This window comes from Pan paniscus, chromosome 23, assembly GCF_029289425.2.
Source record: "Pan paniscus chromosome 23, NHGRI_mPanPan1-v2.0_pri, whole genome shotgun sequence".
Classification (NCBI taxonomy): domain Eukaryota; kingdom Metazoa; phylum Chordata; class Mammalia; order Primates; family Hominidae; genus Pan; species Pan paniscus.
The window spans coordinates 48,916,836-48,936,301 of record NC_085927.1 but is presented as its reverse complement, the minus strand read 5'-3'; the positions used below and the strand labels follow the sequence as shown (position 1 = coordinate 48,936,301).

Below are 19,466 nucleotides of genomic sequence, written 5' to 3'. Positions count from 1 at the left end.
GCCGCTGTAATCAGGCACATAAATAACACATCCCAGAGTCGGGAACCAATGCAGAACGCCCAGGACAGACACCAAGCTGAAGCCACAGCCCTGACACCTGCCGCCCTAGCCCTGGGCTCCGTCTCTGCCTCTGGAGCCTCCTGTCCCCGGGACTCAGCTCCCCTCCCCTCTGTGGCTGGGCTCTGCCTCCTGGGCTGCTCCTCTCCCCAGCCCTCTCTCTGGGCCCAGCCTGGACACCTGCCCCCTCCCTGGGCTCCTTCCCCCGACTGGGCCTGTCCTGGGTCTCAGCCATGGCCTCCCCTGGGCTCCCTCTCTAGGAGGTGGACTCAGGAAGGGGTGGACACAGGGCTGCTCCCGAGGGCCCCTGACTGCACGTGTGTGGTTCCTTTCCAACAGGGAGACTGGCTGCTGGCTGTCCTCTTACTGCTGGGCCTGTGCCTTCCAATCAGCGCCCGGGGCTCTGTGAGTGAGGGTGGGGTCTGCATTTAGGTTCCTCTCCCGTGAGGTTTAGCTGAGTTTTGTGGCTCCAGAGGGATGTCATGTGACCTTTCCCGGCTACAGGTCCACTACACAAGGAAAGACATCTACACATTTGCTAGTGTTTATGGAAACACTTGCAAGTCGTGATACAATCACACAGGGAAACATATACAGAAAGATTTAGTATTTCATTTTATTCCTCTACTTATAAAACCGATTCAAATTGTCGCTGGATTAGTAGGTTTGAAACTTTTCTGAGTGTATTGAGCACAATCTTAGTACTTTATTCTTGAAACATAAATAAATTTTTGAGTAAAAGTAATGCACTCTAATTTTTAAAAGAATCTACTTGGTCAGGAGTGCATTGCTTTGCTGGTGTCTGTGATCAGCTGGAGATGGTGGTGAACAGCCTGTTTGCATTTCTTGGAAGAAGATCTTTTATTCTGAGGCTCAACCCAGGTCTCTGCCTTCCTTAGAGACTGAGGCCCATCCTTCAGTTTCCCTGATTCTGGAAGAGCAGGGGGGTTGAATGGAGCAAAGGGTGAGCGAGTGGAAAGTAGGCATATGGTGGAGGCCTGGGGACAGTGACAATGACAGGAGAGGAGGGAGGGATGCGAGAGGTGGGAGAGAAAGGGAGGCTATGAGAAGGAAAGGGAGGGACAGAGACAGGTGCCCTGGGGGAGCAGGGAACCCAGAGGAGGCTCTGAGCAGAGGGGAAGGCACGGTGCAGGGGAGAGGGGAGGAGGGGGAGGCCGATGGGGCACTGGGCAGAGGGAGGAAGCCCTCACCTGGAGAATGGCCTGCAGCCTCTCACTCAGGGCTTGGCTGTGCTCCTCTAGTCCATCCCAGGGCTGGAAGGGACATCCCTGGTGGTCCACAAAGGTGTCCCAGCAGTGCTTAAATTCTGAAAAGGGACAGGGGAGATAAGTCACACTCCCGCTGTGGGATCAGGGTGGCACCAAGGGCCCATGACTCTCAGGACAGACTTCCCACATCCTGGTTTCAGTCCCTCCTTTCCCTCTCCCTCCCCTAGGGACTTAGCTCCTTCATCAGGCCCTCCTTTCCTATTGGAATCTGGGCCAGCCCAGTTCTCATTTTTTCTGGAAGCCCCAAGTTCTGCTTCCACTTCCAGCCACCCTCCCCACCCTCCCCAGGTCCACATCTCCTGGCCTGGCCTCTCTCTTCCCATCGACCCCAAAGTCAGGTCCAGAGTGCAGCCATCGCCTCTGCAGGCAGAGGATCAAGGCCTTTCCCACAGGGATGCCGACCCTCCCCACTTTCTAGTAACTTCCCGGGGCCCTCTCCTGCCCTGGCTGACCCCATCCTACTCCAGGCTTCCATTCTTACCACTGTATGTCATTATTGAAATTTCGGCCCCAGCCTTGGCCAGGGTGCGCAGCCCCTCCTGACATCTTCCTTGATCATCATAGATGCGGGCAGCGAAGATGCACAGGCTCACGTGTTTGTTATTTGAAATGAATTTAGCCATTTCCTGGGCACAGCTGAAGCAGGGGCTCCAGGAGGTGAAGCAGGTAACCCTGTAGTCCTGGTGCAGGTCCAGCTTCCAAAAGGGAATCACGTCCAGGAAGCACAGCTCTGCATGGCGGCCTTCGAGGAAACCATGTTTATGTGGAGCCTAGAAAAGAAAGCAAGCCATGAGGTAATCTTTTTTTTTTTTTTTTGGAGACAGAGTTTCACTCTTGTTGCCCAGGCTGGAGTGTACAAGTAGCTAGGATTACAGGCATGCACCACCACACCAGGCTAATTTTGTATTTCTAGTAGAAAAGGGGTTTCTCCATGTTGTTCAGGCTGGTCTCAAACTCCCAACCTCAGGTGATCTGCCCTCCTCAGCCTCCCAAAGTGCTGGGATTACAGGCAGGAGCCACAGCGCCCGGCCGAGGTAATTTTTAGTCAGTCGGGAGGGACAGCCTGGATCAGGGTGGGTGCCGGGCAGCCTCCAGCACAAAATTAGAAGGGGGCACCAAACCCCAGTTATCAAGATGACTTTTCTTTTCTTTTCCTTTCTTTTTTTCTTTTCTTTTCTTTGAGACAGAGTCTGGTTTTGTCACTCAGGCTGGAGTGCAGTGGCGCCATCTCGGCTCACTGCAACCTCCACCTCCCGGGTTCAAGCGATTCTGGTGTCTCAGCCTCCCCAGTAACTGGGACTGCAGGCATGCACCACCACGCCTGGCTAATTTTTGTATTTTCAGTAGAGACGGGGTTTCACCATATTGGCCAGGCTTGTCTTGAACTCCTGACCTCAAGTAATCTGCCCGCCTCAGCCTCCCAAAGTGCTGAGACTACAGGCATAAGCCACCACACCTGACCGGATTTTTACAATAATCTATTAAATAATTTAATTTTCCATTACGATGGGATTTCTCTGATACTGAGTATTTGGAGCATCCTCTCATTCTGCACATGAGGTCAGTGCCTTCAGGACCCTCACTCCACCCCAGGCCTGCAGGGAGGGGCTGTAGAGCTGGGGGAGGGAGGACAGATGCCACTGAGCTGCGTGTGCTTCCCTCATGGGGAGACTGACCTCTCTACCCATCAATTCCCCTTGCCCCACCCCTTCTGTGACCCATAATTCTAGAAGCTTCCACATTGTATTTTACCCTGTATTAAGCCCACGAGTGACATAGACTGAGGCCAGAGGGCTCCCTTTGCAGGGAGAAGTGGGGATGAGGGGCCCCCAGCAGGACTAACCCCACATTGGGAAGGGCCCCAGTCATGGGGTGATTGTCCTTTTTGAGCCCAAGGAATGATGGTGTTTTGTCCAAATTTCAACTGGGAACTAGTCAAGCCCAGGAGTCCAGTGCAGAGAGGACTCGGGGTAGAATGGATGACACGATTTATGCTGAGAAGGGGCTGTGGGTCATTCCTGGGGGAGTCCCATCCCACTGGTTAGGCAGTGATGGGGACCGGTGCCCTTGAAAGTAGCTTCCAGCAGTGTGTGTGGGCCTAGCAGGGCCCATATTAAGCTCATAGAGCCCAGAGGAACCCCGTTTCCAGCACCAGAGCCAAGCAGAATTCGGCCTCTCCAGCCAGGGGCTGTGCTGGCCAAGGGCGAGGGAAGAACGTCCCTCGGGCTCAGGGCCCCTTGGCCTGGCCTGGCCCAGCTCCTCTTCAAATGCTGGCCATCCCTGCATCCTGACTTGGGGCCTGTTCTGGCCTTGCTGTGGGCTCCATCCTGGTCAGGACAGAATCCCTGGTCGGCCTCTCCTGCCTCAGTCTCTCTTCCCGCAGGATGAAGCCCAGGAGCAGGCACTGGGGAATCCTGGCCTTGTGAGGTCAGGTAGGCCCTAATCCTCAAATCCCACAGTTCAGAATCATTCCTGGTGGGAGCTGTGTCTGTGAGGGGATCCTGGGAGGGTCCTCAGGAGCACTTTTTTTTTTTTTTCTTGAGACGGAGTCTCGCTCTGTTGCCCAGGTGGAGTGCAGTGGCACGATCTTGGCTCACTGCAAGCTCTGCCTCCCAGGTTCATGCCATTCTCCTGCCTCAGCCTCCTGAATAGCTGGGACTACAGGCGCCTGCCACCACACCGGGCTAATTTTTTGTATTTTTAATAGAGATGGGGTTTCACCGTGTTAGCCAGGATGGTCTGGATCTCCTGACCTTGTGATCGCCAGCCTCGGCCTCCCAAAGTGCTAGGATTACAGGCATGAGCCACCGCATCCGGCCGGAAGCACTTTTTCTTTGACCCCACTTGGCCCTGGTGCAGACCCTTTCCCTCTGCCCTGACCCTCTCAGAGCACAGCAGGAGTGGGGACGGCTGAGACCTGGACCTGGGGGTGACTCTGGACTAGTGGTGTTAGCCCCTGAGACATGTGGCTGGTTAGGCGTGTGGGGCTGGAAGCCACCAATCCTGGAGAGTCACTGAAGCCGAAGTCTCCCCCAACCCCAGGGCCAAGCAGCAGCAGCTACAGGAAGCACAGGTGACAGACACTCTGCAGGACACCACAGGTACCACCCAGAACCTTCTGCCCATGGGTGTCCCTGGGTTGGGAGGGCCCTGCCTGGATGCGGGTGGCTGGGTTGGTCACCTGGTTGCATAGAAAGCCCCTGCGCTGGTTCAGCAGGACCCGGGTGTCATTGTGCAGGCGCTCCACCTCATAACACAGGTAAGTCTCATGCCGTCCTCTGACCCAAAGTTCATTGTTAAAGTTGGAAGTGAATGTGGGTGGATCCATCGAGTGTCTGGAAAGTGGGGGAAAAGCCCAGAGGAGTAAGAGCCCTCCTGGTCTGTCCCGCCTCCCCCTCCCTCTCCACGCTTCCTCCCTTGCACCCCACCCTCCTTCCTTCCCCCGGCTCCCCACATCCCTTAGCACCTGTCAGAAGGGGCTCCCACTCACTTGCTAAAGCCTCCAAACCTCCCCCTCTGACCCCTTCTGGGGCTCACTGGGAGATCACGGCAGCCCTGGGGCCTGTCTAAGCCTTGTCAGGGTCTCCCCAGGGTCAGCTCAGTGTGCTCAGGCCCTCTCCCTGGGGTACAGCTGGGTCTTCTTCCCTGGCCTCACCATAGACCCCAGTCCTGGCTCTGCTCGCTCAGTCCTTGCTGGAGGTGGACCCGCTGGGGCTTCCCTCCTGCCTACAGGGTTAACTCTTGCCACACCCAGCATCAGGGCAGAGACACTCCTGAGCGGGACCAGCGGGGAGAAGGGCATGCCGGGGAGTTTTTTTTTTTTTTTTAATAACTCACAGGATTTCTTCTGTTGCCAAAAATACCTGTCCTTACAAAACCACAATTATAAAGGTAAAAGTGAATTATTAGCACCCAGTGCAGAGGCATTTCCAAACCAGAAACACCAGATGTTCACCCCGGACTGGACAGAGGGGAGGATGCCACCTTTGATAGGACTCTGCAGAGCCCAGCCTGGAACTGGGAAGATTCTGGCTGGGGAAGCCACAGGCATCAGCTGAGGGGTCATGTCCGGACCCCAGAGAGGCCCAGAGAGAGGCTGAGAAGAGGAGCAGCCCGGGAGTGGGGGAGCAGGGGAGCCTGTCGGGGCGGCTAAGGAGGGGCTCAGGAGTGTTGGATGCAGAAGGAATGGGGTGGGTGAAGCACGCAGGAACATCTGGGTGGAGGGGTTGTGAGAGTCAGGTCAGGACTCCCCTGGGAAACAGACACACAGGACAGGAACCCCTGCACTCCCCACCCAGGCCCGCCCACAATGACTGCAGCTTGTTGCCGTGGGCTTCACTGTTTCTCCCCAAAATCAATGTATTGAAGCCTTAACCCCCGCTCCCTCAAAGGGTGGCTGTATTTGGAAACAGGTCCTTTCTTTCTTGTTTGTTTGTTTGAGAAGAAGTTTCGCTTTTTTGCCCAGGCTGGAGTGCAGTGGCACAGTCTGGGCTCACCGCAACCTCCGCCTCCCAGGTTCAAGCGATTCCCCTGCCTCAGCCTTCCGAGTAGCTAGAATTATAAGCGCCCACCACCACTCCCGGCTAATTTTTGTATTTTTGGTAGAGATGGGGTTTTAACATGTTGGCCAGGCTGGTGTCGAACTCCTGACCTCAGGTGATCCACCCGCCTTGGACTCCGAAAGTGCTGGGATTACAGGCATGAGCCTCTGCACCTGGCCTGGAGACAGGTCCTTTCATCAGATGATTAACTTAAATGAGACCTTCAGTGTGGGCCCAAATTCACATGGCTGGGGCCCATAAACGAGGAGGACATTTGGAGGCAGAGAGACCCCACGAGTGCAGGTGCACAGAGGAAAGGCCAGAGAGGACAGGGCCGGAAGGGACCCCCTGCCAGCCAGGAGGAGCGACTGCAGAAGACACAACCCCGCCCACCCCTCCACCTTGGACTTGCAGCCACCAGATCTGTGAGTAAATAAATGCCTGCCCTGTGGGCACCCGGCCCGGCCATCTTCTATGGCAGCCGAAGCCTGAAGCTCTGTTTCCACGGAGGCAGCTCCTTCTCAGGGGCTCAGGTTGGCCTTTAAGCATGTTGCTCAAAGCTTCTGACTGTTGGGCTTGTGACTATTCATGCCCACTTACTACGTCCAGTTTTACAACAAATTCGGTTATGCCAGGGAGATGGAAGGGGCCAGGTTGGGGCTCCCAGGCTGTGGGGGTGGATGGAGGTCGCTCTGGAGGCAGAAGGGGCCTCTCACTCACAGGAAAGGCCCAGGAAAGCAGGTGGGAGACAGGGAGATGGAGGGAGCATGAGGAGTGTGGGTGAGGGGGTGTAACCACGAGGGCAGGCGGGGGGCAGGAGGGAGGGCAGGAGGGCCTGGCCAGGAGAGGACCTGGTCTGGGACAGAGGGGAGGCCTCAAGAGGATGAGCAGGAGGTGAGAGGAGCGAGGCGATGAGCCTGGAGGAAGACCCTCACCTGAGAATCTCCCCCAGCATGATGTGCAGTAATATATAATATTTAGGCAGATTATTCCAAGGCTCAAATAGCTCTCTTTGGCTGTACACGAACTTGCTCCAACAGTGCTGAAATTCTGAGAAAAAGAAGAGAGAACGCAGTCAAACCCAGCTGGCCTCTCTTCTGTGACCTCGGGACCCTCCCCTCCCAGACATATTCTGGATACTAGTTACAGTCAGCGCCAGACCCAACCCCACAGGCTCCCCTGGGACACTTGGCCTTTGCAGGCATCAGAGCAGACCCACAGGTATGTGTGGGAAGGACCCATCACAGACACTCAAGCAGTCTCTCCCACACCCCTGAACCTCCCACTTCTCACCGTCATAATTCATGATCTTCATGGTGGCACGCGGACCGTCTCTTTTCTGACACAGGCTGCGAAGAGCCTCCTGGTAATCTGGGTCCCAGAAGTAGTAGAGGCGGGCAACAAAGATGGTCAGGGTAACCTTCGGGTCCTCGGCCAGGAACGTGGCCACATCCCTTGTACACTTTGTGCAGGGGCTCCAGGATATGTACCAGGTGACCTCATACTCCTGGTCACGATGCAGCTTCCTCCACTTGCTGAACCAGTGGAAGAATCTCATCTCTGGGTGGTACTTAAGTTTGGAATACACCTGGGAGAGGAGCAGGGTCAGGGCAAGCTCTGAGAGGGGGAGCAGGAGGAGAGCAGGGGTGGGGCAGGGGGAGGAGGGGCCAGGACAGGAGTCCAGGAGATCTTGCCATTGAAGCTCCTTTCCTCCATCATCCTGTTCGGTTTGAGTGTTTGTCTGCTCCAAAGTTCATGTTCAGTATTAATTGCTATGGTAATGGCCTTAAGAGGTGGCACCTACAAGCAGCTATGAGGCTGTGGGGACTGCACCTTTGTGGGTGCCACTGCTGTGGTTATTCAAGGGCGACTTCAGCCCCTCTTTCTGTCTCTTGCCCTCTAGCTGGGGGGGCAGTATGTCAGACTAAACTCCTGCTTCCTCTTGCCCCCATGTCATGGAGCAGCAGTGACTCGACATCCCAGGCCACTCTGTCTGGAGCATCCCCTGAGCTTCTGGCAACAACCTTCACCCCCACGTGACTGTGCAGCTCGCAGGCCCTGGAAAGTTGCTGGTGCATTGACAGGGGACTTCCCAGAGTCCAGAACTCGAGCCCATACATTTCTGTTCATTGTAAATGTCCCCATCTCAGTCCTGCTGTTGAAGCATCACAAGGTGCACCAAGACACGTGCTTCCCTGAGTTTGGAAGTTTTCCCAGCCCTGTTCATGGCCTCGTGTGTGAATTCTAGCATCCATTCTCCCAGGCATCCATTCACCAGACATCCTCAGCCCCTACTGTGGCCTGGCCCTCTAGGGTCTGCCTTGTTCCCTGCCTGCAGTCAGTGGGGAGCCCACTGGACCTGCACTGTCCATGTCGGGGGGGCGACATGGCCAAGGGACTACTGAGTACTTGAAATGGGGCTCTGATTAGAGACCTGGGCACCTGAAAAATACACCACTCATTTCTTTTTTTTTTTTTTTGAGGTGGAGTTTCGCTCTTGTTGCCCAGGCTGGATTGCAAGGATGCAATCTCGGCTCACTACAACCTCTGCCTCATGGGATCAAGCGGTTCTCCTGCCTCAGCCTCCCGAGTAGCTGGGATTACAGGTGACTGCCACCATGCCTGGCTAATTTTTTTTTTTTTTTTTTGTATTTTTAGTAGAGATGGGATTTCACCATGTTGCCCAGGCTGGTTTCAAATATCTAACTTCAGGTGATCTGCCCGCCTTGGCCTCCCAAAGTGCTGGGATTAGAGGTGCGAGCCACCCACTGTACGTGACCCACGCAGCTCATTTCAAAGACTCGGTGTGACAAGAAAAAGAAACTTCATTATCTTGTCAATAATTATGTGTTAATTAATGTTGAAGTAATATGTTAGCTACATTGGATTAAATAAAATATTAAAATTAGGCCGGCACTGTGGCTCACACCTGTAATCCCAACACTTTGGGAGGCCGAGGCAGGTGGATCACCTGAGGTCAGAAGTTCGAGACCAGCCTGGTGAATATGGTGAAACCCCATCTGTACTAAAAATACAAAAAAAAATTACCTGGGAGTGGTGGTGGGCACCTGTAATCGCAGCTACTTGCGAGTCTGAGGCGACAGAATTGCTTGAACCCAGGAGGCAGAGGTTGCAGAGAGCCGAGATCGCGTCATTGCACTCCAGCCTGAGCAACAAGAGTGAAACTCTGTCTCAAAAAAAAAAAAGAAAAAAGAAAAGAAAAATGGAAAAACAAGGCCTTTTGTGCAGAGGCAAACCCTCTCCACGATCTGATCCCAGGACAGGCCAGCAGGAAGGTCAGGGCCACAGACTTGGAAAGTGTGGGAGAGAAGGACACACTGGATAGCCCGCCGCCGGGCACTTCACTTATCAGTGCGTGGTTTGCTTTCCCAGCTGGCTTAGCTCCTGCCTGCAAAGTGATTGGAGTCCGGGTGGTACCTGGCCTCGAAAGATCTTTGCGTCCAAAGGGGGCCTTGAGGGACCCTTTGTTTTCACTTCGTAGCACAGCCAGACGGTATTCCGACGAGAAAGGATGGGTCTATTATAAAAGTTGTCGGAGAATGTGTCTTGATACATTCGCTCCACTGGGTTTCTGAAGACACAAGAGAGAAACCAGCCAATGTAGAGAGCACTCCTGGGGGCCCTCCGGGCTGATGTCCACTAAACACAGCCCCCTGGACAGCTCTAGGCCTCCCCCATCCCTCCCCACCCCTGAGAATTTCGGCGGAGACTGTAGTGAGCCAAGATCGCGGCACTGCACTCCAGCCTGGGCGACAAGAGCGAAATTTCGTCTCAAAAAAAAAAAAAAAAAAAAAAGAGAGAGAGAGAGAGACAGAATAAAACTCTTCACCCCAAAATAACAGCTTTTAACCTTTCAGCTCAGTTCCTTCCTGACATTTCACCTCTGTATATTATTATTGTTAAATCACGGTAGAACCGAATTCTGAGGCCCAGGCCAGTCTTCTAAGTGCTGCGCGGGGGTGAGCTCATGTGAGGCTGCCCTAGGCTGGCAGGGGCCATTCCCATCTTACAGAGGAGGGGCCAGACGCGCACAGAGGCGGGGTAACCTGCCCAGGCCACAGAGCTGGGGACAAATGGAGTGGGGGCCCCTTTCCAGGCCAGCCCTGTCCAGTCTCTGTATCACTGGCTCTGCAGGAGGCAGCCATTGGGGACCGGGCTCTCTTCTTACTAAATTTTAAAATAACAACATTCCTCCTGATCATTGAGTTTTTTTCCATATATTCCATGTTTTTTCTTTTGTTTTTGTTTTTTTTTCTTTCGAGACGAAGTTTGGCTCTTGTTGCCCAGGCTGGAGTGCGATGGGGCGACCTCAGCTCACTGCAAACTCCGCCTCCTGGGTTCAATGGATTCTCCTGTCTCAGACTCCCAAGTAGCTGCGATTACAGGCGCCCGCCACCACACCCAGCTAATTTTGCATTTTTAGTAGAGACAGGATTTATCCATGCTGGTCAGGCTGGTCTTGAACTCCCGACTGCAGGCGATCCGCCCCACTTCAGCCTCCCAAAGTGCTGGGATGACAGGCATTAGCCACCGCGCCCGGCCACTATATTCCGTGTTACTGGTGTCATTATAAACCGTGAATGCTCATCGTGGAGGAGGAGCGTGTGTTTGGGGTCGTGTGCATCCTCCTCTGCCCACAGTGGAGACATCCTTGGAAGACACGATTTATCTTGTGCTTCAGAGACCATTCCCTCCCCACACCCTCTCCTAAGACTTGGTATTTAAGCAAAGTAAATGTTACAGAAAATCCATCAAAGCACTGTGAACAAAATTCCACCTTGCTCTACTCATCCTTTGGTTCAATTCTCCCAGTTCCAGAGTTCAGGAATGGCGGGAAGCACACAGAGGGAGCACCCTCCCAGGGCAGGGAGCACCACCCCAGCCATGACTTTCAGGGGAGAGTCTCAGCAGGGGACCTGGGCTGGGGCAGGTGGGGGAGGCGGCCCATTCAGAAGCAGCAGTGGGGCGACCACACAGCAGGGCAAGGAGCCTGGCTGGGAGTAGGGGGTGCAGGGGAGCCAGAGGGGAGGGAGCCCAGGGCTGGGGCTGGGGCAGGGGGAGGCCAGGGCTGACGCCCAGCAGAGCCACCAGGCAGGAAGGGGCAGCAGAGGGGCCCAGCGGGTAGAGCGGGTAGCGGTACCTGAAGTGAGGCTTCATCCTTGGCCGGCTAGTCCCGACTAAGATCTTTGTCTGGAGCACCAGGGTTTCACTTTCTGCTCCAGGCTCCAGGTTTCAGGACAGCCCTCCTTAAAGTGACTTCCCAGGGCCTGGTGAGTCATGGCCCCTCCCCCTTCCTGCTCAGGCGCTGGTGTAGGAGGCCCTGGGATGCTTTATCTTCCTCAGTCTCTCACCCTCTTTCTGGTTTTCTCTGGGGCCCTCCCCCTGGCAGAGGGACCTCTGATAAAGACAGGCCGCTCTGTGCGGCAGGACCCAAGGCAATTGCAAAGGGAAAGAGAAAGTCATCGCAGCCAGCGCCTGGGAGGTGGGTCCACACCAGGCTGAGCCAGCAGAGCACAAGCCTCTCCCCTGGTGGTCCCGCCCAGCTGGAGCCGCCTCTCCACCATCAAGACAGACAGGCTGATGCCTCTGCAGGGACTCCCGGATCCTGCCCTCGGGGATCATCCCAGAGACGGCCCCCACCCAGCGGCCATGGGGACAGGGAGGGAGAGTAAAGGGCCAGGTGTCTGCCTCCCCCCAGGCCTTCACCCTCGGAGGCCACCGTGGGAGGGAGGGACAGCAGGTGAGTGTGGGCCTCAGATGTCCCACCGGGATGCCATGCGCGGCCCCACACTGAGCTCTTTCCTTCCTGCTTCTCCTTCTTCCCCATCTCCTGCCCGGAGTTCCTCCCTGGTGGGCTGAGCTGTCGCCTCCTCTTGTCCCCATGTTATGGAAGAGCAGCGGCTGGTGTCCCAGGCCAGCCTGTCTGGAGCCTCCCTGCGCGTCTCACAGCTCCCTTCCCCTGGTAGCGTGTTCCCATGGCGCGGTGACCTAAAAATTACACAAGGGATGCATTTGCAAAGGACACTTTATTTCTTGTTAAGGGTGACAGCCTGCAAGGTAGCCATCCCGCAGCCTGGGAAGAGCAGCCTCTGGTTAACACCAGAGACAGACATTTAGAAGCAGGAGGGGTTGGGGCAGGAGCTTTATGCTGAAGAGGTTGGCTAAACATACATATTCAACAGGCTATAGGAGGAGCTATGAATATTCATGTGGGTGGCTGCACTCCATGCTTATTGAACAAACATGCGTATAACATATGATCCCAGCCGGGCACAGTGGCTCACGCCTGTAATCCCAGCATTTTGGGAGGCCGAGGCAGGTGGATCATCTGAGGTCAGTGTCAGGCCTCTGAGCTGGAGCTAAGCCATTGTGACCCCTGTGAACTGCACATATACATCCAGATGGCCTGCAGCAGCCAAGAAGTCTGGAGCAGCCAAAAAAACACAAAAGAAGTGAAACAGCCAGTTTCTCCCTTAACTGATTAACCAACCTTAAGACATTCCACCATTAGGACTTGTTCCTGCCCTACCCTAACTGATCAATCGACCTTATGACATTCTTCTTCTGGACAATGGGTCTCATGGTCTCCCACCATGCACCTTGTGACCCCCTCCCCTGCTGACAACAGATGACCACCTTCGACTGTAACTTTCCACCGCCTACCCAAGTCCTATAAAGCTGCCCCTCTCCTATCTCCCTTCGCTGACTCTCTTTTCAGACTCAGCCCACTTGCACCCAAGTGAATAAACGGCGTTATTGCTTACACAAAGCCTGTTTAGGTGGTCTTCTGTATGGACATGCATGACAGTCAGGAGTTCGAGACCAACCTGGCCAACATGGTGAGACCTCGTCTCTACTAAAACTACAAAAATTAGCCGGGTGTGGTGGCACGTGCCTGAAATCCCAGCTACTTGGGAGGCTGAGGCAGGAGAATCTGTTGAACCCGGGAGGCAGAGGTTGCACTGGGCCGAGATCGCACCACTGCCCTCCAGCCTGGGAGACAGAGTGAGACTCCATCTCAAAACAAAAAACAAACAAACAACAATCTATTAAAAAAAAAAAAAGCAGCCATATAATCCGTCCTCACATTGCGGTGGAGACAACATTTAAACATACCACAATTAAGCCTGTACGTCAAAAGGTCCTTTCAGGACATGAAGCCACCAAAATTTGCCAGGTCTGTAAACCATTCAGAACTAGTCCATGGTCCGTGGTCTTCTGATCTGGAGAAAGTTACAGAAATCAGTCCCTTGCCCAGGGAAAGTAGGAATTAGGGCTGTGGAGCAGGGGCTCTGTTACTCCGCGTCCAGGCGCTGGGTGAGCTGTGATTGTTTTCATCTTTATCTGGAGGCAGTGCTTGTTTAGCTGCTAGAGCAAAAGAAAAACCTTGTGGCAGGCAGAACAGAGTTGACTGTTTAAGTGTGGGGTGTGTGATCTCACCCTTGCCTGGCATGGCCTGAGGTCCTGGTTGTGATTTGGTATCTGATTGCCATGAAGAGTCTGTTCTGGTTCTGCCCGTCTTATGATTCTGTTTTAACATTACTGCTGGTCAGTTGTGTCTAAACTGCAAAAGCCCGGGGTGATAATGAGGCGTGCCTGACCTCCCCTCCCATCATGGCTGGGAACTCAGTTTTAAGGTTTTTCTGAGATACCCTTGGCCACTAGGGGCCAAAGTTGGGGGGGATCGGTGGGGGCTAAAGACTTTATTTTTAGTTCATAGGCCTTTGGACTAAGCTCTGATTTGTTTTTATTTAATCTTGCCCAAAATCCTATCTAAGGGGTCTGGGGAGTCATGCCTTACAACCCATACATCCTCATCAGAGGGGTTCTATTATTATTATTATTATTTTACCTTATTGTATTTTAATGGAGGCCGAGTTTCCCTCTTCTTGCCCGGGCTGGAGTGCAATGGTGCGGTCTCGGCTCACTGCAACCTCCGCCTCCTGGGTTCAAGCGATTCTCCTGTCTCAGCCTCTCAAGTAGCTGGGATTATAGGTCCCCGCCACCATGCCTGGCTAATTTTTGTATTTTTAGTAGAGATGGGGTTTCACCATGTTGGCCAGGCTGGTCTCGAACTCCCGACTTCAGATGATCCACCCGCCTCGACCTCCCAAAGTGCTGGGATTACAGACATGAGCCACCGTGCCTGGCACAAATGGGTTTTATTTAACCCTATATATTGTGAGTTACTTTCCAATCTGACTCAGACACAACATTATGTGACAAAGAAGAAAGATAAAATATTTTACCCCAAAACATGTTTCTTTCCCATATCTTGAAATGGCCATGCAAAGTTGTCCTTGGTGGGGGAAAATTTGCAACTGTAAAGAACCTCTATTAACATAGCTGAATCTTTTTCTTCTAGGCCCTCCCAGTCCTAAACAGATTAACTAATTGGACATTTTAAAGACCTGAATGGCAAACATTTGTCATCTATTATCTCTAAGGGCAGCCATTATGAGACTTCAAAATAACCTTGGTCTCCACAGTCTTTTATCTTAACTTGAACATTTCCTTTCTATGGATGCCAGGTCTCTAGACAAACTCAACCCATCCTCAACCAGAAAATGTTTAAATTTACCTGTAGCCTGGAAGCCCCCCAACCCCCCTTCCCTCACTTTGAGTCCTCTGACCTTTCCGGACTAAACCAATGTATCTCTTTTCTTTACTTTTTTCGTTTTTTTTTTCTTTTTTCTTTTTCTTTTTTTTGAGATGGTGTCTTGCTCTGTCGCCCAAGCTGGAGTGCAGTGGTGCAATCTTGGCTCACTGCAACCTCTGCCTCCCGGGTTCACGCGATTCTCCAGCCTCAGCCCCCTGACTAGCTGAGTTTACAGGTGCACACCGCCACGCGCGGCTAACTTTTTGTGTATTTTTAGTAGAGACGCGGTTTCACTATGTTGGCCAGACTGGGCTCGATCTCCTGACCTCGTGATCCGCCCCCCTCGGACTCCCAAAGTGCTGGGATTACAGGCATGAGACACCACGCCTGGCCTTTTCTTTTCTTTTTTTTTTTATTTTTTGGAACAGAGTCTTGCTCTGTCCCACAGGCTGGAGTGCAGTGGCGTGGTCTTGACTCACTGCAACCTCTGCCTCCCGGGTTCACGCAATTCTTCTGCCTCAATCTCCTGAGTAGCTGGGATTACAGGTGCACACCACCACATCCGGCTAATTTTTTGTATTTTTAGTAGAGACGGGGTTTCACTATGTTGGCAAGGGTGGTCTTGAATTCCTGAACGCGTGATCCACCTGCCTCAGCCTCCCAAAGTGCTGGGATTACAGGTGTGAGCCACCGCGCCCAGCTCCTGTATTTCTTAAATGTATTTGATTGATGGCCCATGCCCCTCTAAAATGTATAAAACCAAGCTGCACCCCCACCACCTTGGGCACATCTTCTCAGGACCTCCTGAGGGCCGTGTCACAGGCCGTGGTCACTCGTATTTGGCTGAGAATACATCTCTTCAAATATTTTACTGAGTTTGACTCTTCGTTGACAGGCCCAAGATCCAGGTGCCCACTCCCTGTCTCCTCGGAGGGCCCGCTCTTCCGGTTGTCTGGCCCCTCTGGTTCCTGGTTGCCCTTCTACTTTCTGTTCTGCTTTTTTGAAAAGGTCGGAACATCTCAAGCCTCCATGTAGTACCCAATTCTACTTTTCACTGAAAATCTTACTTAAACACCAACTTCATCACTGAGTGTTTTCTTGGCTCTTTCTCAGTCACGTTCCCTAGGCTGTGTCCTAGCCCAGAGCTGCACTGCTGGGAGGGATTTCAGAAGGGAGGGGCATGAGGAGGCAGGAGGGCTGGGTGCTGTTGGGTGCAGGAGGAATGAGGTGGGTGGAGCACGCAGGAAGGTCTGAGTGGAGGGGCTGTGAGGGTCAGGTCGGGACTCCCCTGGGAGACAGACACATAGGACAGGAACCCCTGCACTCCCCACTCAGGCCCGCCCACAGTGACTGGCTTGTTGCCGTGTTGCCCTGTTTCTCCCAAAAATCAATATATTGAAGCCCTAACCCCTCTACCTCAATGTGTGGTTGTATTTGGAGACAGGTCCTTTTCAACAGATGATTAATTAATTCATTAATTAATATTTTTTAGAGACGGAGTCTCACTCCGTTGCCCAAGCTGGAGTGCAGTGGCACCATCTCGGCTCACTGCAACCTCTGCCTCCCTGGTTCAAGCGATTCAAGCCTCAGCCTCCCAAGTAGCTGGGATTACAGGCACCTGCCACCACGCCCTGCTAATTTTTGTATTTTTAGTAGAGATGGGGTTTTGCCATGTTGGCCAGGCTGGTCTTGAATTCCTGACCTCAGGTGATCCACCCGCCTTGGCCTCCCAAAGTGCTGGGATTGCAGGCGTGAGCCACCGCACCCAGCCAACGGAAAATTAATTTCTTTTTATTTTTTATTTATTTCTTTTTTGAGATGCAGCATCACTCTGTCTTCCAGGCTGGAGTGCAATGGCACGATCTCAGCTCACTGCAACCTCTGCCTCCCAGGTTCCAGCGATTCGCCTGCCTCAGCCTCCGGAGTAGCTGAGATTACAGGCGTCCACTACCACGCCCGGATAATTTTTTTATATTTTTAGTAGAGACGGGGTTTCACCACGTCGACCAGGCTTGTTTCCAACTCCTGACCTCAAGTGATCTGCCAGCCTCAGCCTCCCAAAGTTGGAGGATTACAGAGCGTGAGCCACCATGCCCGGCCGAGATGATTACTTTAAACGAGACCTCTAGTGTGGGCACAAATTCACTTGGCTGGGGTCCATCAAGGAGAAGGGTGGCCAAGTGCCCTGGCTCATGCCTTTAATCCCAGCACTTTGGGAGGCCGAGGTGGGCAGTCAGGAATTTAAGACCAGCCTGGCCAACACGGTGAAACCCCATCTCTACTAAAAAACACAAAAATTAGTAGAGTGGTTCTGGGCACCTGTAATCCCAGCTACTCAGGAGGATGAGGCAGGAGAATTGCTTGAACCCAGGAGGCAGAGGTTGCAGTGAGCAGTGATTCTACCGCTGCACTTCAGCCTGGGCAAGAGTGAAACCTCCTCTCAAAAAAAAAAAAAAAGAAAAGAAAAAAATCCTGGGTACAATGGCTCATACCTGTAATCCCAGCACTTTGGGAGGCCGAGGAGGGTGGATCACTTGAGCTCACAAGTTCAAGACCAGCCTGAGCAACATGGAGAAACCCCGTCTCTACTAAAACTACAAAATTAGCCGGGCATGGTGGCGCATGCCTGTAGTCCCAACTACTCAGGAGGCTGAGGCAGGAGAATCGCTTGAACTCGGAAGGCAGAGGTAGCAGTGAGCTGAGATTGTGCCACTGCACTCCAGCCTGGACAGCAAGAGCAAAACTCTGTCTCAAAAAAAAAAAAAAAAGCAGTTGATATTTGGAGGCAGAGAGATCCCAGAGGTGCAGGTGCAAAGAGGAAAGGCCACAGAGGACACAGCCAGAAGAGACTCTCTGCCAGCCAGGAGGAGCGGCCTCAGAGCAAACAACCCAACCCACCCCTCGAACGTGGACTTGCAGCCTCCAGATCTGTGAGAAAATAAATGCCTGCCATGTGGGCATGTGACCCGGGGCATCTTCTGTGGAGGCCACAGCATGAAGGGGTCATTTTTATAGAGAGTCTCATTCTCTAATAACTTACATCTGCCTTGAAAATATCGAGTCAAACTTAAAGTGTGGAGAAGAGCCTCTAAATTTCACATGTCATTTGCAAAGAAAGAATTGTAATTTGGGACATACACGCAGTCCGGGTGGTGTTCACCATATCAGGAGACCCATCTGCCCCTCATGCTGTCCCTCCTGCACCCACTCACCTCAGCCCCCCATGTCTCACCTTTGTAGCCCATGATCTCCACGGAGGCCCCTTCCTGACTCAGCCTGTGGAGCCCCTGCTGGTAATATGGATACTGGAAGTAGTAGAGGCGGGCGGCAAAGATGGTGAGCTTCACGTTGCTGTGCCTGGCCAGGAACTCGCCACCTCCCCTGCACACTCTGGGCAAGGGCTCCAAGATGTGTACCAGGTGACCTGGTAGTTTTTGTTAGGAGACAGTGTGTTGTCGCAAAACCAAGAGAGGAAGCACCTTTCTGCATGACAATGGGTCTCAGGATTGACCTGGGAAGGAGGAGGAGGAAGGCAGGGGGAGCTCAGACCAGGAGCAGGAGGAGTGCGGGGGTGGGGTGATGGGAGCAGAGAGTGGGCCTGGAGCCCCAGGGCATTTCCTTATTTATTTATTTTTGAGACAGGGTCTCTCCCTGTTGCCCAGGCTGGGGTGCAGTGGTGCGATCTGGGCTCACTGCAGCCTTGACCTCCCAGGCTCAAGGAATCTTCCTACCTCAGCCTCCTGATTAGCTGGGACTGCAGGCGCATGCCACCATACCTGGCTAATTTTTTTGTATGTTTTTGTATCTTTTTGTATAGATGGGTTTCGCATGTTGCCTAGGCTGATCTCAAACTCTTGGGCTCAAGCGATCCTCCTGCCTCAGCCTTCCAGAGTTCCAGAGTTCTAGGACTATGAGCATAAACCACCATGCAAGTCCTTATTTTATTTATTTACTTTTCATTTTTCTGGGTACATAGTAGGCCCCAGTGCATTTTGTTCATTGAGATTCCCTTCCATCCTTCTCCTTCCTTCTTTATTTTTAATTTTTATTTTTTTCTGAGACAGAGTCTCACTCTGTAGCCAGGCTCGAGTGCAATGGCACAATCTCGTCTCACTGCAACCTCTGTCTCCCAGATTCAAGGGATTTTCCTGCCTCAGCTTCCCGAGTAGGTGTGACTACAGGCTCGTGACACCATGCCCATTTAAATGTTGTATTTTTAGTAGCGACAGGGTTTCACCGTATTGGCCAGGCTGGTCTCGAACTCCTGACCTCGTGATCCACCCGCCTCAGCCTCCCAAAGTGCTGGAATTACAGGCGTGAGCCACTGCACCCGTCCCCTTCCTTCTTTATTTTATTGAGTCTTTCCCTGTTTCATCATGCCCTCGAGCACGAATTCTGGCATCCTTTCTCCCAGGCATCCATTCACCAGGCATCCTCAGCCCCTGCTGTGGCCTGGCCCTCTGGGGTCAGCCTTGTTCCCTGCCTGCCTTCTGCTGGGGAGGCCATTGGACCAGCATTGTCCCGTGGAGTTGAAGGTTGACCACAGAAGCTACTGAGCACCTGAAATAGGGCTCTGATTAGAGACTTTGGCACGTGTAAAATACATAGCTCATTTCAAAATCTCAGTGTGAGAATAAGATGAACTTTAACTCTCTCATGAGGAATTTTTTTTTTTTTTTTTTTGAGATGGGGTCTCATTCTGTCACCAGGCTGGAGTGCAGTGGAGAGATCTCGGCTCACTGCAACCTCTGTATTCCGGGTTCAAGTGATTCTCCTGCCTCAGCCTCCTGAGTAGCTGCGATTACAGGTGTGCACCACCACGCCCTGCTAATGTTTGCCTTTTTAGTAGAGACGGGGTTTCACCATGTTGGCCAGGATGGTCTCGATCTCCTGACCTCGTGATCTGCCCACCTCAGCCTCCCAAAGGACAACATTTAAATGTACTACAATTAAGCCTGT

The 19,466-nt window shown here is 53.0% G+C and overlaps 1 protein-coding gene across 5 annotated transcripts; it reads right to left on the bottom strand.

Annotated features, from left to right (window-relative positions):
- Nucleotides 1–649: 649 nt before the first annotated feature.
- On the bottom strand, nt 650–19,466 carry APOBEC3G (apolipoprotein B mRNA editing enzyme catalytic subunit 3G). 5 transcript variants are annotated; one of them, XM_034949100.4, is made up of 8 exons: nt 17,740–19,466; nt 9,326–9,479; nt 7,181–7,475; nt 6,823–6,937; nt 4,528–4,681; nt 1,828–2,116; nt 1,269–1,384; nt 650–988 (listed from the first exon to the last, which is right to left on the bottom strand). In XM_034949100.4, the coding sequence occupies exons 1-8, from the start codon at nt 17,994–17,996 to the stop codon at nt 974–976; spliced, it is 1,395 nt and encodes a 464-aa protein (XP_034804991.1). In that variant the 5' UTR covers nt 17,997–19,466; the 3' UTR covers nt 650–973. The 5 variants fall into 5 exon arrangements, with proteins under 5 accessions (XP_034804991.1, XP_034804992.1, XP_054961999.1 ...); XM_034949101.4 differs by lacking the exon at nt 17,740–19,466 and adding an exon at nt 11,049–11,421; XM_055106025.2 differs by lacking the exon at nt 17,740–19,466 and adding an exon at nt 8,936–9,074 and having other exon boundaries at nt 660–988; nt 9,326–9,453.

What these genes read in the sequence shown, in the direction of transcription:
- APOBEC3G (XM_034949100.4), bottom strand. Translation starts at nt 17,996, where the DNA reads ATGCAGAAAGGTGCTTCCTCTCTTGGTTTTGCGACAACACACTGTCTC. An exon ending in CAAAGATCTTTCGAGGCCAG is followed by an intron (nt 7,476 to 9,325) that starts GTACCACCCGGA and finishes CTCCTCTCCCAG; the next exon opens with GTGTATTCCAAACTTAAGTA. An exon ending in GAAGATCATGAATTATGACG is followed by an intron (nt 6,938 to 7,180) that starts GTGAGAAGTGGG and finishes TCTTTTTCTCAG; the next exon opens with AATTTCAGCACTGTTGGAGC.